The 17,254-nt window shown below is 44.2% G+C and overlaps 1 protein-coding gene across 1 annotated transcript; it reads right to left on the bottom strand.

Annotated features, from left to right (window-relative positions):
- Positions 1-313: 313 nt before the first annotated feature.
- LOC139658439 (mitogen-activated protein kinase kinase kinase 10-like) lies at positions 314-1,373 on the bottom strand (the record flags this gene model as incomplete). Its single annotated transcript, XM_071536571.1, has 1 exon — positions 314-1,373. A coding segment is annotated over exon 1 (1,060 nt), but the record flags the coding sequence as incomplete, so codon positions are not given.
- Positions 1,374-17,254: the final 15,881 nt, after the last annotated feature.

Here is a 17,254-nt window from a genome sequence, read left to right as displayed (position 1 = left end):
GGATTTCTTAGTGCCCTATCCCAAACTGGCGAGAAAAACTAATAGTTGTGTCCACCTCAGAGTGTTTGTAACCTGTGCAAGCATGTCAATATCCATATTACTATAAATGTCAGTGTACTTGCCTGATTAAACTTGCAAACAAACCAAGGAAATAATGTTATGTTCCTATTGTGTCCCATAGTTACAGTATCTTAGACATTAAAGGGTTTGATGTAAAAGAGATTATTTCCTATTCATTTCTACCTCTTTCCCCCCAAAAAACTCCTAGTCTCTTCATAACAGTCTTCTAAAACTGTATTAATCATATATTCACATATCACAGATTTTGTGGTGTAGGTGTAGGATGAATCACACTTGTTGGCTGCAGAGTACTTACTGTTACTGGACTTGAGGTCTCTGTGTATGACAGGTACAAATGTCTGGTTGTGCAGGTAGTCCATCCCCGTGGCGATCTGGACGGCCCAGTTCACCAGAACCCTCGGGGGAACCTTCTTTCCAGCGAGCGCCCGGTTCAGCGCCCCCCCTCTGGCGTACTCCATCACCAAGCACAGGTTGGGCTCCCGCAGGCAGACGCCCCGCAGGGCGATTATGTTGGGGTGTCGGAGCATCCAGAACAGCCTGGCCTCCTGCCGCACGCTTTCCGCTGTGGCACTAATGTCCTCGTCGGGGTCCTGCCTGGCGGCCTTCACTGCCACCTCCTCTCCCCGCCACACTCCTTTGTACACCTTCCCGAACCCGCCTGCTCCGATCACCTCCTCCAGCACCAGTTCTGTGAAGTCTATCTCCAGGGGACATTCCCCCACCCCGACCCCGCCCGCCACCAGCCCTCCTGGGGTCAGCTGCCGGTAGTTGGAGGCGTCTCTCCTTGTGACGTAGTTGCAGGGGAAGATGCCCACCTTGTCCTGGATCTTGCCTGTCCACCAACCCTCGTCCCCGGACACTTTGGAGTCTTTGGAGAGGACCTCGAGAAGGTCCCCACGCCGCAGGGTGAGCTCCTCGTCTGCCGTGGCCTCATAGTCGAACACTGCTGTCCAGTAGGGGTTGGGGTTGGTGGCTCCGCAGCGGTGGCCTGGGTGCGAGTCCGGGGAGCCGGAGGAGGAGTTCCAGCTGCTGCCGTTCTCCACCTGCAGGGCCGGGGCGGGATACATCGGCGGCGGGGGGGTCATGTTCGGGGGCATGGAGGAGGAGGAGGTAGTAGAGGAGGGAGGCCCAGGGGGGATAAGGCAAGGGGGAGGCGGGGAGCAGCAGCCCCCGCAGCTGGTGCAAGGCAGGGGGGCGGCCGCGCTGCTCGCTCTGCCGTATGGGTCCATGGCAGCCTGGCTGCTGGTCGGCGCTGTGGGCCTGCCCTCTGTCAACTCACGCACAAAATCCATACAGGGCCCATCGACCGAGACGAGGCCTCCTCGACCACCAGAGGGGAGAGGGGATCAGCGGATCAGAGAGCTGCAGCTCCTCTCTCCCATCACCACACCTCGCTCTTGAAACAGTGCCAAGTCCTGTCACCGGTCGCTGTGCTGTTGCTATGCAGTGTGTAAGTAACATGTATTCCCAAAGGCAAGTTCACACAGGGACAATGTTCATCGGGTCAAACAATGACACTCAGCACAGCAGATCCACGGGTGCATCCCTGAGAAAGCTAATTGATAGTTTCCACAATCCTGTCTTCCAGAAAGCTGCCAGAGACTCTGTGTGTTTATCTAAGAAACAGCAGGTCTGTTAAAATCCTCCAGAAAGCCTTTAGGATGCCTTCAGTTTGATGAGCTGCTTATCAGTGAGTAAGTTGTGAAATCAGATTCATAAGTCATCTCTCTTACTGGTCTCACAATTGCTTAGAATAATTCATAAAACAATACACTATGACTAATTCCCAATATTATTATTATCTAAAACAGCTCTTTTATTCTCCCTTTATATGCAGTAAAACAAACTCTGGGTTCATGGTGTCTTTACAATTTCAAGTCCTTGATTTTTTATTATTTCTTTGCCCTGATGAATAATGCATGATCAACGCTGTAATTCATTTCAGCTCAGTGAGAACAACTGTCTTGACTCAGAGACTCGCTGAGCCTGTAAAGACAGCTTCACAAAGAGCAAAACACTAAGAGCTAATGCGCCAATAATTAAACTAAACTGATTGTCGGACCAATTTTGGTAGGGAGCGCGGTCTATTTAGGCTGCCAATAAAAGCTGAGTCAAAACAGTGTGTATTTCAGCAGAGTAAAATCCTCCGAGCACGGGTCCTCATCATTTCTTATCAAGCCCAGTGTGGATGCGCCTCCCCCGTCAGGCATCTCGACGAATATAGGCTGTTTTCTCTCTATGTTGTGTTTGGAAATATCCGCGGATATTTGCCCTACATCCTGACAAGCCGGTCCAGGCTAAATCCTACATGCATGGCCAAACATAAGCCAGTTCAATGTCCCTGAATAGCCTTTAGCCAGAAATGCCCGTCCATTTTAAGATGGGGAATTACATAGACGACCCGGCGGGGCGGCAGGTATTCGGTGTAACACAGTGAAGTGGCACCATGTTCAGCATCCACTCGAGTCTGAGCACAACAAACCTGCCTCGGTGCATTTCTGTGCGGCCTATTTCAGTCGCTTCTGATGGTAGGAACAATTTGTGATCGTGCCCGCGTGAGCAAGTCCTCGGTTTGAAACCTGTAGACTAAATAAACTCTCCTTTACCGGAGAGAGAGCAGCGATGTCAGTATTTATCATTATTCCCCTGCCTTCCGAGCCTATCAGTTTCAGCTGCCTAATCAATCGATAGCCTCGTATAGCGTAGTACTAGTGGACTTAATGTCACTGACTTCTGTGAGATCAGTTCCGTTAGAAACCTTCACGCGACAGCAACAGAGAGACAATTAAATTCAGCTAAGGTTTACGAAGAGGCAATGCAATTCCAGTCGCAATATTACAGTATCTCTGATCCGAGTTGACGTGAGGAAATAAGGCGATGAAGGAAGCCTTTTCGGCAACATGATTTCTTTGGCTGTGTCAATGATAGAAGAAGACACCATCTTTAAAATAATCATAATAATAATAACAATAATAAGCCTGATAATATTAATAAAAATAATAATAATAGCACTGGGTTATCAATAATCCTCGCAAATTTGATATATTCCAGTCACTGCCTGCGTCTCCTGCTCCAAATAAACAAGACTATCTGTAATACGTAAACAATTTGCATTTACTGTAGGCTAACCTGGACACCGAGGGCAGCAACATCCACCGACATCGTCGCATGGGCGTGTGATTGCATCCGAGCAGGGGGGACCATCAAGGTCCGTAACCCAATTTTACAAAAAAAACAAAACGCTTCTGGGAGTCCGTCCTCATGTGGGTCAGTCGGCTGTCCAGAGGTCCATCGTAATCAAACAGGCTTTTTCTCAAAAAAGACGAGGCATTTCGAGCACCGAGCTGTCAGTCTGTGGGCTGACTTTGCGTCCAAATATACCGGGGGCCGTTCAAATATGCTGAAAGAGAAGCTTCGTCTGTCGTAGATCAACAAAACATCGGGATGGTCTAAGTAGGGTTACTATCGCCTCGCTTACACCCATCACGTGCCGGTAGATAGGCTACAGCAGACTGTCCAGGAAGGAAAGGAGGATACAACAATCTATTGGAACGAGACTCGGCTGTGCTGGTGGTGGGGATGTGCTGGTGCCATTGTGGGTAATGTCGTTTTTCAACGATCTCCCGCTGACCTACATCATTCTGGCAGCTCATATAACCAAATAATGAACATTGTTTCACAAAGAAAACAATTGAATCTCATTTGAAAGATTGTCGGTATGATATAGAATGTGTCACCCCGTTTATTGAAGAGGATAATATCTTATATAATTCCTGTCTTACTCATGAAGCCACTTTATAAGACATAGCCTAATAATGATAATGTAATACGGTACTTAATTAATATTCCCCATTGGAAAATTGTCTTCTTGCTTTCGTCCTCTACAGAGGTCAGAGGTCAGGCTCAGCTACAGATCAGCAGCTGGTAGGGGTTCAGTCTATTGCTCAAGGGCACTTCAGCAGGGTGGATGCATGCTGACACTGAGGCTTGAACCTGAGCCCTCTGGTTGAAGGACAGTGTCTAACCACTAAAGCCACCCTGCTGCCCTACACATGGATCAAGCTCGGTACTGAAACTAAGAATTGCCTTTGAAGGTGAAGGGAATTGACTTCCAGGACTAGACTTGATCCCTGCCTGTAAAAACACCACTGAGTTTTTACTTTTTTTCATGCATAGAGCATATTAGACTTAGGGGGAAACTCAGTAATGCTTTCCTTGCCCTGTGTATGCAGAAGATCACATTTAAATTCATTTTTCACATGTTTAAGTTTTTATATGAAAAGAATTCTAATCAGCATGGATGGATGACTGAATGGGCCAACCGGGCACAGGTCCAGGGGCCCAAGAGCTCAGGGGGGCCCTCAGCCAGAGCCTGATAACTTTACATTTACTGCCCCACAGTCGAAGGGCTTTGTCATTTATTTATTTACCAAAGCCCCAAAATTCCCCCATAATAACCTAAACATTTGTTTTGAAGGTGTCAACATGGCGCTGTCACAGTGAGTGTTCCCCTCAGTTTATCTATAGTGCTTTAGCAGTAAAGCTCTGCATTATTGTCCAAAGGCCTCGTAATGTAAAGTCATGGTTTAGGAAGACCCCAAAATGTTGTTTTCCACTCCTGATCTGTCAGAATAGGTGCTGAATACCATGCAGCTACTATGTGGCCATACAGTAGATTTTGGGGCATTACAGGCAATCAGAGGCATTTTGCAGTTTAAAATATGTTTTTTTAGGCCTAGAATAATATGTGTTTGCACCTTGTAATTCCTTTGCAATTGTTAGAATTTAGTTTCTCTCCCATAAGGGGCCGGTTCACATGCCATCTTTTTTTGGGGGGGGGGGCCTTAGTAACTATCTGTGCCCATGGGCCCTTTGTCTCATAATCCACCTATGCTAATCAGAATTCAGACTTTAATCTCTGAACTCAAATATATTTTTCAAATGTGGTTCTAACCCTCTTCCATATGTGTAAGGATTCCCTGTTCCCTGAGAAAAGACTGTACAACCGAGACAGATCGAGGTTTGTGCACAAGGAGCCAATTAACACAAAAGACTGCTGGATCACACAGTGTATACTTCATTAAAATAAAGACCATTTTTATGTACAAAATAACTTACATTTTGTCTGAAAACCATTGCAAGTTAGAGGATACCAATCAAGCAGATATTCAATGACAATACAGCAATATTGTCTCTAATGAAATATTAAGCTATACTGACCCCTGGTGACTAATGATCGAAACACTTTGCCTTTCCTGGGGCTTTATTGTCATGCCTCACCCTCAGGGTTTGATCTTACTCCTTTTAGTGTACAAACGTCACCCAGTACTTAATTACTTCTGGGACACAAACTTTCCTTTGCATCTTTAGTCTGTCTTTTATAATGTCTTTTATAATGGCAGTGGTGGGACAGCAGCTGTGGTGGAACTAGGATGCCTTTTTCAACTTTGTCCCTCAGCTGGATCATTTTACATTTACAATACAGGCATTCACATTTAGCTGACAGTCTTCCCCAAATGACTTTCAATGACTAAGCAGGTAAGAGGTCTGTGCCTCACTCACGAACGCCTTCACAGGACGTAGGGCTGATGTGGGAGTCACAGCTGTGAACTTTCTGTTGTGGGACAGTCAATCTAACCATTAGACCATGCTGCTTCCCAGTCCTCTGCACCATCCACTGGTCCAGAGACAACTGGCTGGGCTGCAGGATGTCTACAAGGGACAGGTAGTAGGTTTGGGAGTCCCATAGCAGCCAGTCTGGTGTTAATGCTGATCAGAAGCTGTGGATGGAGACTAATTTGTACTTGGAGCTGGGGTTGGGTTCCACCTCTCTGTCTCATTCCACAGATGTTATAATTCCTAAAGGAGGTGTATTGCTGTCCCGGTCGTGTCTCTTTGCTAAGCTGTTACTAAGACTAAAATCTGTTAAAAAGACTAAAATCCTGCAGATCCACCTGCAGGATTTTGTACTTCTTATAGTTTCATGGTGATGGCTCCATTGATATCTCTCATCAAAGAACACAATTATGTTTTCCTCCTTGTATCAAACAAAGAGAATTTGCAGAGGACTGAAGTTGTGCAGTCAGCTCAGGATCTGACTTGGGACCAAACCCTATTCCTGACCTCCATAAGAGAAAGAAGCATCTGCTGAGCAGTCGACCAGGTTCTTGGTGAGGATGAGTGGAGGGGTGATGGGTAATAAGGGAACAAAACAAAAATGGATGAGATAATTAAAGATTAAAGTGAGAGAAGTATGATGAGATGAATAAGGAAAGGGGGAAATAACAGGGATTGATTAATGGATACAGTACATTTTTAGATTGTCAGCATATAACCATAAGCCACTTGATTCTCTCTCTTCCACACTATTAACCACAACATCCTGAGATTTCCAGGGATTATCACCAAGATCATTTCTTAATTAGAAGAGGAAGTCAGCATTTGCTTCCCCCCCAGTGATTAAATTTGTGTGTTTTTCATCTGCTGAAACAAATGAAACAACGGACACTAACAAAGCAGACCTAGGAGACCAGTCAGCTTTGGCACTTTGTGTAAAGTGATGCAGAATGAAAAGGACCAGTCATTCTCTATGACAGGAGACAGCAATTGCCACCAACAACAACAACAACAATAACACCATACAGGAAAACAAATAAGGAGTCTGCTTGAATATTTGAAACCTTAAAGAACATTGCACTATAGTAGCCGGCAATGTTGAGCTGCACAAAAGGGAGAGGAGTGAGAGGTAGAACTGTGATGTAATGTACATTGTGTAAGTGTGACTTTATCAATACTTAATCAGTGATTAACATTTTTATTAGCAGGAGTCACTACATGTTTCAGGAAGGCCTGACAGTAGTGGCATTTTAATTCACATGCATTTTCATCACATCCATTTTCATGACTTGGTTTTTGTTACTTCCGCCACTCATGTTTTATGGTCTTACCTTACATATAGAGGTTGATTAAATAGCAAAACAGGCCATATAAAATAAATGACTGGATTATGTTTGACAACCACAAGGTTGTGCTATTCACTAATTAGTGAGTGGTGCATTATCAAAAATTGTCATGCAGAATGATGCAAATATATAATCCTTCTCCATTGTCATTGTTGTAAACTTTACACACAGACTTAATTTATCGTGCTATTAATATTATTTCCCAGCAAAGCACAGTATCCCGACAGTCAAACAGTCAAATGTCAGTCTGGGATGTCCAGACTCCTAGTTGTAGTGTACTGCCCCCTATGTGTTACTATCTGCAGGGTGCAGCAAGCAGAGCTGCGCAGGCGCAGTGTGTGTGCGGGCGCAGCTACACCGTGGTTTCGGTTGAGCATTCTTGGCAACGTCGAGCACGGTGAACAGGCAGTCGACCATCGGGCAATGAATGTTTCCACAATGTCTGGTGAATTATTTTAACGGGATACGAGTCGAACGAAAACAACAGAGCTTCAGTAGGTAAGGTACGTGGTCTTGTATTTTATCTGAACAATTTCAGTTGAACAGTAGCTACGGGCTATTCAACAACGTAGAAAAGTGGCGAGTCAACTAGCGAGCAAGGCAAACACCGAGAGCAGGCGAGCCAACCAACTTCAGTCAATGCAGTCAACAGCCTGCATACTACGGCGCAGCTTTCAGTCTGTGTTTCACCTGTCGGGGCTTTGAGCGGCTGTGTGCTTCACCTCGACCTCAGGTCACTCAGTAAGATGGATATATACCGCGAGATACGCCGTTAACCGCAAAAATATATCAACTACAAATATTCCCCAGCCTTCCTGATCATTAGGGCACTGTTGCGCATGCGCTCGGTGCTCTGCAGACTTCGGATTTGTAGTTTTTCGTACCTGAGTTAATCACAGTTGTGAGGGCCAAGCGAAAATAGTAAAACTACAAGTTCCAGACAATGGGGGCATTGTCTGGTTAGTTGGGAGCGAAGCCTAGCCAGCTAGTTAGCTTGGACGAGCTTTGAATTGCGAATAGTTGTGCTGCAATCGGAAGTTGCCATGGCAAGAGATTTGTTTCATTGTGCTGGGCAGGAAATGTTTTGGCCGCGCGCATAGATTTCTTTTTGGAGAGTTGCAGAAGGTAGCAGTGATTGGCACCGGCTGGCTGAGATAGGTGGTGGAACATGTTTTAATTGTGGTGATAAAAGGTGGATTGATTGATCATGCTCTTACCTGTCTGGACATGCATCCTCTATCTGTTCTGCTGTCAAAAGACATGTGTACAATGCGCACGATTTGCAAGTGTATCGCGTGTGTGTGTGTGTGTGTGTGTGTGTAAGAGGTGATGCCTCGGCGTGTCGTCTCCTTCTCATAAAGATTCCCCTTGTTGCTGTATTCCCCAAGCCACAGGAAATGACACGTCAAATATCACAGTGATAGATCTGTCGTGCGAGAGCAGCAGGGCAAGGCAGCACTCCACAAATGCTGGGCTTCATTTGTTTTAGTTGCCTCGTGCCCGAAACTAACAGAATAATTATTATCAGGCAGAATCAGAGATGATGAAGTGGCCTAACTTGGTTATCCTCCTGTTTCTTTTAAATGAAAAACGACCATGTCTGCTCACTTGCCCGCTTCTGGCAAAATGACTCTTCAGCACAGCACAGCTCATTGGTGTCACGTTAATCCCAGTTACTGTGAATTGATGATCTTGTGTTCCTTGTTTTATTTGGAAAGAAATCAAACTTGAATACAGACAGTACAAGTTCTGAATAGTAAAGTTAATGGAGAATAATCATGACCAGGTGCTCCAAATTGTGACTTTAAACTCCCTTTCCCTTTGATCAAAGACTGTAATTATCTGTTGTTGGCTTCTATGGAGGAATTCCCATCATTGTCTTATGGGTGATGCAGGTGCATGTATTAAAAGATCATACATTAAAAAGTAAAACTAAGCAGGCTAGCTTTTTGTGGCATGTATTGTTTAAAGTGAATATCTCTCCTTCAGTAATAACATATGGGGTGCCCTAGTTTTGCACTGTGCACCTGCAATGCTGTAGGTTTGAATTAATCTTTCGTTTTAGCTGATGCTCTTATCCAGAACAACTTGAAGTTATTGAGCAGGCAGAGATCCAGTGTCTTGCTCAACGATACTTTGACCTGACCAAAGGGTTGTTGATGAACACAACATTGACTGATGTGGAAAACAAACCTGAGACTTTATGGTTAGGGAAAGTCTCAGCCCACTAGGCCACCCTACTCTCTTTATTTCTTTATTTCCCTCTCTCCTATCTTATCTTGTATCTTTGTACTCTATGCTGCCTAAGAAAGCAGAGATGCCATAAATTGATCACAATTGATTGCAGGAAAAACTGCAATACCTGTGCTGTTCAACGTGATGTATTTACATGAGTCAAGGCAGCAGTATGTCTCTGCGAGCTGTTTTTAATGTATTTTTTTGGGAGCCTGTGACTTACGGGAGGAAAGGCAAACCTGCAGTAACGTGGTATCATGTGACTGTGGCAAATAAATCGGTGGGTTTAGATTTTCATGGGCAATAATGGCAATAGAAAAAACAAAAATTACGCCCATGTCTTTAATGTCTTTAAGTCCATGATTGTTTGGCCCTGTCTTATTCAGTGATGTATGATGTTGCCTAAGTAATCCTATATGACAGTCATTCTTTTATTGTCACTATTATAGGTGCTACAGTAGGCCATGGGCCCACAGTAAGGGGATTACACAAGGCCTTAAAATTTAACCTTAACATTTATACCTCAAGATTGTCACTGACATTTCATATTTGTTTTTAATAGTCTGTGACCTATTTGACCATGCATGTTCTTCTTATATTGTTCATGGATCATTAAAATCATTACAGACTAGTTTGTTTATATGTTTGTTTAGTTTAGTTTACTTTAATTAAGTTTAGTTTAGTTTAATTAACAAAGACAAGAAGCAGAATTACCTTGCAGCTTGTTCATCAAGGATAACACAACAAAGTCACAGACTTATTTCCATTGTGGTCTTTAATATCAGTAGCAAAGATAACACAAGTGCATTTGGCTAGGCAATAAAAAACAACAATCAATACCACAGTACCTACAGATTAAACAAATACAAATAAAAACTTACTACATCATTGTCAGGTCATCATAGAGGTGTTTTTTCAAGCAACCAAGGTAATATTGTGCCTGTGCTGCTTTTCCAAGTTTACATTTCTATGTTAGTAGCATTAGTGACATTAAGCAGCTTTGGAGATAAATGGCCTGCCTATTTCATAATATCTAAAGAAGCATGTGGTGTTTGTGGTGTTGTTGTTTAACAGTAAGACTATCTCTTTATCCATGCTAATCCATGCTCATGTTCGTAACTTGTGCCCGTGATCATTATAAAGCGCCTCCAGTAGTAGGCTAGTAGTTCCACTGGGGTCCGGATAAGCTTTGTTTACAATCTGTGATTGATCTTGAGGAATATGTCATAGTTTCTGCCTCTGATATTTCAGTGTTACAAACAACTGCAAGAACAAACGATCTTGTCTTCAAAGGGAACTGAATCCGGGCCACCTGAGTTATTTCCCCTGTAAACATTATTGTGAATCACAGACCCCTATCTTGGTGGTGACTCATCAGTTGTTGATTTTCCTGTTCCTTTTTGTCTTGACAAGTTTTTCTGATAAATGTGCTCACAGGTACAGTATGCCATCATGGTCATCTGTTGGGTGAACAACAAAATATCAGATAGGAATATGAGGTAAATATGTACGAGTTAACATGGATTCTAAACGGGTCACTCGCAATGTTTTTAAGGCAGCAAAGGTGGCGTTTACTGCCAGTACCGGTTTGAGCCGTTGTCTCCCAAACACGACACCTCGACAGCCCTCCTGCCGTTTGTAATTTTAGAACTAAAAGACAGACACTTGCCAGGTTTCTCTTTAATCCTTCAAGGCATCCAGGTTAAATAAAGGTTAATAGAAATGAACAATTTGCTAGAATTGCGCATGAGAAAACACACACAGAGACTCTCAAACATCCCAAAAAGCATCCATCACGCTCATTAGTGTATCCTGATAGGTCATGGAGAGGGAGGAAGATACCTTAGGCTACGGATACCATCTGGTCCATGTCAGGCTACATGGTGAAGGGGTGGGCGGGGGCGGGGGGTCAGCATGGAGTATTGTTTTGAACTTGAGCTCATCTAACTCAGCCATCGTCAGCTGTAATAATTCATCAGATGACTCGCCTACTTAAGGCCCTAGGCATACCTTTCTTATGAGAGCACATTTTACATTGATTTGTCTGTGTTCATTGCACACACAGTTATGTTAGTCAATGTGCAATTTGTACTGCAGCCTGGTATTAGATGAATCAACATTAGACCACCTACAGTGCTGCAGCTCCCCTCACTCTCTTTGATGTGCTTGGCTCCCTCGAGGGTCTTGTTCATGAGTCAGCATGCATGACAGTGTCAAGGGGTTAGAGATTTATAGAAAGAGGAGCACACCATGTTTCTTGAAATGAGTCTCTACTTTATGGCCTTGTGTGCAGCAATAAAACATTTGCTAGGTAGGTAGGTCTGTCTGTCTATCCAGCCTGCCTCTTCCTTTCCTCTCACTCCCTCAGAGGTCAGATTCCCTCAAGGTGTTGTTTACCAATCTGAGTCTCCCTGCCAGGGAAGAGGATGAATCAGAGAATCACAAACCTGCAAGTAAATGCCCAAGATGTGCTTGCGTTTGGCTGACAGTTTGTGTTGATAACGTGCCCTTTCCATCTCGCTCTCGGAGGAGGGAGAGAAGATGGGGTCTTCTCGGTACGGCGTGGGTCTCCCAGGCACAGAAGAAGAGGCCAGGTCCTAGGCTACATCCATTTCTCTCTGGACTCCTCTGTGCCGGGTCTGTTTGACTGGGGTAAATATAGCCTGTTGGTTTTAGCTAGAGGATAAACACAGATGTTGAGGAGGCCTTTCTTGCCACAGGTCGGCCTGCATCCTCCCCCTGGTCAGTACTGATGGCAGAGGAGGAGGACAGGGAATGCCCCACCGCTCCCATCCACCCACAAAACACTTTAACAGGGTTATTGGACTTAGCACAAAGCATTTGACAGGGTCATAGGAGACGTATACATGGGCTACAAAGCGTTTGGACAGCCTGACAAAGGACTGTACATAGAGAGTGATTTATACAGACCCGTATATGGCTGTCCATTTAGTGATTTAAAGTGGAGGCCACTCTGCAGATTCACAAATGGACGTCCATTTAAGAAAGAGCCTGTACTTAGCCCTCTCAAGAGTTCTGATGAGTGGCCGCTGTTGATGGCTTTACTAGGTGAGATTAAACTTGAGTACAGGGGCCTAAGTCTGTTGAAACAGGGGGAGGGCTTAGGGAACATTTTCACACACAGGACCACAGGAAAACCAAATCTGTCTGTTTGGGTTATCTCTCAATTCTCACGCTGAATCCAAGGCCTCGGCATGGAGGAGTTAGACTCACTGTGATAACTGGCTATAGGCCTGCTTGGTCCTTGAACAGTACTGGATTAGCTTAAACTCCCCTGAAGCCTCTCGATGTGTTGATTTCCATAACATTATGAGCTCTTATCTGTTGCTTTCCTCGCTTTTGTAATGCGTGTGTCTAGCCCATAGGCTTCTTACAAATGGGACTGCTGATGTTAAATAGTGTTTCAGTGCTGCAATGAGGCCGGCGATGACAGGAGCACAAATCATGCATGCTGATCTCTAGGGATCTGCCTTTGTTCTAGAGACTTCCAAGGCATTCAGACACGCATCCATTAATATGAATTGTCATGCAGCTGAGAGAGGCAGGCGCCACCTTGCTTTGTAATGTCTTATTTCCCTTTATTCTCTCTTCCTCCTGTGTTTCCTTTGCCTCTGGATTTGGGCTCGTCTGCTGCTCCAAGGGGAAGAGCATGAAGGGCCTAGCTACCATGTTGTTACACCTGCTTAATGTCTGTCCCTAACTGAGGCTGCACGCATAGGGCCATGGCTGACAGGTGGCGTGTGTGTGTATGTGTGCACGCCCGCACGCACAAAGAGCTCTGTCATACACCACCAGGGGAGAAATGTTCTGGAAAAAGAGGAAATCCTGGATGAAAGGATAAGGAAACAGCTGATTCTGTCTCCGTCTGTTTTATGGAGTGAGGAGGAGTAAATTAACCTAATGCGCCCCACACACATGGGCTTGACCATCATGCACCTGTCAGCTCATAAGCTCACTTGCTGTCTGTTTTACTCAATGAATTCTGGGCCTGAGCACACAGCAAGGAATCTAAAGCTACAGTTATACTTGTTATTTCGATCCAACTTTTTTCATCCGGTCACAACAGGGCGTATTAAGTGACACGTCTCCACATAGAAAAATCAGATGAAATTGGTCAGACATTGTGATGGGAATTCATTCTTCATAGACTGGACAGATTCCAGCCACAATGCGTAGGCTATATAACAAATGGAAAGAGAAGGAGAGGGAGATTGGGGGGAAAAGTAGTACAGACACTGATCTAAATAAATACAGCAAGCAGAGACGCTTAACAGCCACTTTAAGGCCAAGTGTCGACATGCTGTGAAGTGATCTCATAAGATTTGATCTTTAGAGTACAGTCTAGTACTCAAAAATGACACCAAAATGACAAATATCAAAAATTGATAAGATTGTAAGTAGGGCTGTCCCGAATACCATTTTTTGGGCTTCGGAGCTTCGGTAGTAATCAGCAGCGAATATTCGAAGCTTCGACCGCAGCGGGGGGGGGGGGGGGGGGGTTAAGAGTCACACACCTTAACAGTTCAACCGACAAAGTTCACACATAGTCACAGTTCCTCCTCACAAAAACACAGCGCTGAAAACATACTTAACATACGAGAGAGAGAGAGAGAGAGAGAGAGAGAGAGAGAGAGAGACGGTGAAGAGAAACACAACGTTATTTTCAGATTGTTTCACAGCGGTTACGTACTAAAGCGCAGAGAGAGGGAGAGCCCCGTATCAAAACACCGGTAGCCTACCATAGAAAAAAGATTAAAAAAAAAAGATCAACGGAGAAATGTCTTGCTGCTGCTTCTCCTGAGTTTTGTTCAGCAAATTTGAAACTGACAGCTTGAATTTCAGGTCGTACTTTTTTCTCTGTGCCACCATGGCGATCAGCAAATGTGACTGACATTTGAATGCAAGTAAAAAAAAAATGAAACTGCTTCGCAGCGTCAGTGGCAACCGGTTTACGGATTACATATAAAATTACATTTAAAAAAACGAATATCTGAATCCCAAAATTGAAAACCGAATACCTACCCAACGAACGAATATCCGAATAGTTGAATATTCGGGTCCAGCCCTAATTGTAAGTTGGAATATGATGACGTGGCACCTGAACAGCGAACTGAGATCAGCACTCGAGACATTTTATGTGAATGAGGAAGTGTAAAGGCCCTTCATCTCGGTCAGTGACGTGAATCACCGGCATAATGAACCATTGTAATCATCCGGCCCACGAAGTTGAACAACGAGATTTTTGCTTCACTTTGAAACATATGTGCATGTATGAACACAGCAATAAAAGCATCATTGTAGCCTCCAGACACATCACCTGAGATTCCATCTGTGTTTTATTTGGAGGTGATGGCTGGCCTCTTGCTCACTCCAGCCCTCTCCGCTGTCTGTTTGGGGGTCGAGCTGTTGGACAGGAAGTGAGTGTGTTCTGTGGAGGATGTGAGTGCGTGGTGGAGATGAGTGTTGCTATGAATCAGACGATAGCCATCAGGGAGATTAGTGAGTAGGAATGGGCCTTACAATACATGAATCAATCACCCAGATAACACAAATTGACAGTTCATAGGACATGAATAAAACAAAAAAAACCCAGTTAACCCAATTTAATAACTTACTGACCTCTCTCTGGCATGCTGATACCGTGGACTTTTCCCATTCATTGTTGGGATAGTTTGGGATTAGCTCATCTTTCTGGAGAGGAAGAAGGCTCCTCTGTACTCCAGCTGCATGCTGGAAACACTGGCAGGAGAAAAGGGTGTAACACAAAACACCACCAGGAAATGTGTAGATAGATTTGCATGTTTCCCCTTCCTCTGTCATTCAGGATGTTTTGCTGTTGGAGACCTGCACGTACTTAAAAATACAGACAGACAAACACACACACAGTTTCTCTCTCATGCATGTGTGTGTGTGGTTCTGTGGGTGGGTGGGTATGGGAGTTGGTGAGTTTTTAAGATGTTTTTAGTTATTTTTTCCTCTGTCCTGATGTGAGATGTTTTATTAGACTACATCAAAAGTCAAAGTCTCTTTCTTCTCTCTCGTACTGGGGAATGTGTGTAGAGAGGCATGCATATATACGGTCCCTCCCTGTGCCTCTTCATGGCTCAGATCTCCGGCTATGACGGCTGACTGTGGAGTCATTGTTTTAATGCTAATTGAGTATAGCATGTGGTCATTCCATGAATGCCTCTTGGCCCATTTTTTTTATGGTACTGTATCAAAATGTGCATTTTTTTCCTCCTCATTTCCAAATCAGATTTGATACTGGAATGGAGGCAATTTGGTGGGCTATTTTCACGCAAGTTCAATGGGTCCACTCGACGCAGAGAAAGGGTATGGTATGCTAATGTGTTGGTGCGTAGGCAGAACTGTGTGGATAATATACTAGGTCTGTTCTGTGAGTGAGACATAAGGGAATTTCTGAGAAACATATGCAACTGTTTTGTTTTAGGGCTTTTTAAAAATCTTACTGAGTACATAATCCAGGTGTCTGTGTGTACACTAAGGCTGCAATAATTATTATTCAATATTATCGACAATGTCAAATCATCGATCAGTATTTCCTGTACCCAAGCCCATTTCCTCTCTCACTCTTCATTTGTATTGGAAAATGGCTGATGCACGCAGCAGGAAGAGCGTTCCAGCAAGCTTTCAAAACAAAGACTAAAGTACAGCGAAGTGTGGGAATACTTCAAGGAATGCAATAATTATGTAGTGACATAAAACTGTTCCCAAATGCTATATAGTCTCAGTTCCAGTAGCAAATGTGACAAATTTTACAGTTTCATTTTGAAGGCAAATCAGCTTACTTCTGCTCTTATTCTGGCTATTTCTGGCTGCCTTTATGCAGCTACATGTGCCAACATTATGAAAATAAAATATTGCATGGTATAGCATCCCATAGCATCCTCACACTAAGTGTAAATCTGTTGTGTGAGCACAGTGTTAAAGGGGAATGCCGCCCATTTTCAGTAGGAAAATATGTCTTTCTCTACCCTTCGGGGAGTACTTTGATCATTGGCAAAAAGTTTCAGTTGGTTATAGAGCCAGAATTGCCTCTATATGCTCCACATGCTCCACATGAGCAGCTTTCGTACCTCGGATGCTAAGTTGGCACGCCCCCTGCTCAGTGCAGTGCAATGTCAATGGGAGTTTGGTTCTAAAACTTGAACCCTGTGATTTGAAAGCAAATTGAGCACTTATTTGAGTGTCTCCATCTGAATGTGTCGACTGTTTTGTAAAAGAAAAGGTAATTGTGTCTTGCAAAGATCCACCTCCATCCTCCAATATTCTCTGTTTCACTGCTACGCTGTATGGTTGGGGATGGAAATGAGTGGAATGAAAAATCCCCTTTTCTTCCCGGACATGTGTGTGTATGTGTTTTTTGTGTCCAGTAAGTGTGGGGCAGTGACAGCCCCGTTACTGTCCCCTAGGAGTGGGCCAGCGAGCGACGGAGGGGAGAAGGAATTGACAGAAGTTAGGGTGTTTTCTCCACACAACAGTAGAGCCTGTTATCATCGTGGGAGAGGAGGAGACGGATGAGCTGATAACCCAGACCGAGAGAAATGGCTTGACAGGGGAGGAGGGATAGAAAGAAAGATGGAGGGGGAGAGGGAGAGACACATGAAAGAACGTTAAAAAGGAGGTCTGTTGCTAGAGGCTGAACAGGCCCATGTGCTTTCTCCTCCTCTTTCACCTCCCATTTTCTCTCTCTCCTTTCACTCTTGAACGCTGACTCGTCCTGCCTTTTCTTATCCTCTTTTCCCCATGACCTCCCGGGCTCGGCTCTGAGTAGATAACCGTCTGGTTCAGCGTTTCAGGCGGGGCTTTACCTGGGAAATAATACACACAAAAAAAAAAGCTTAGCCAAGAAACAAGAAACACCTTGGAGAAAAACCAATGGAAGTGAGTAAAAAGATTTTTTTTTAAAAAGTGTGTGAATGTGACAGAATCCC

The sequence above is a fragment of the Centroberyx affinis genome, unplaced genomic scaffold (assembly GCF_046629955.1).
Source record: "Centroberyx affinis isolate AG114_WGS23_722 - 3 ecotype Tasmania unplaced genomic scaffold, CSIRO-AGI_Caff_v1 ptg002907l_1, whole genome shotgun sequence".
NCBI lineage: Eukaryota > Metazoa > Chordata > Actinopteri > Beryciformes > Berycidae > Centroberyx > Centroberyx affinis.
Note: the sequence above shows the minus strand (reverse complement) of the source record. Positions and strands in the feature narration are given on the sequence as shown.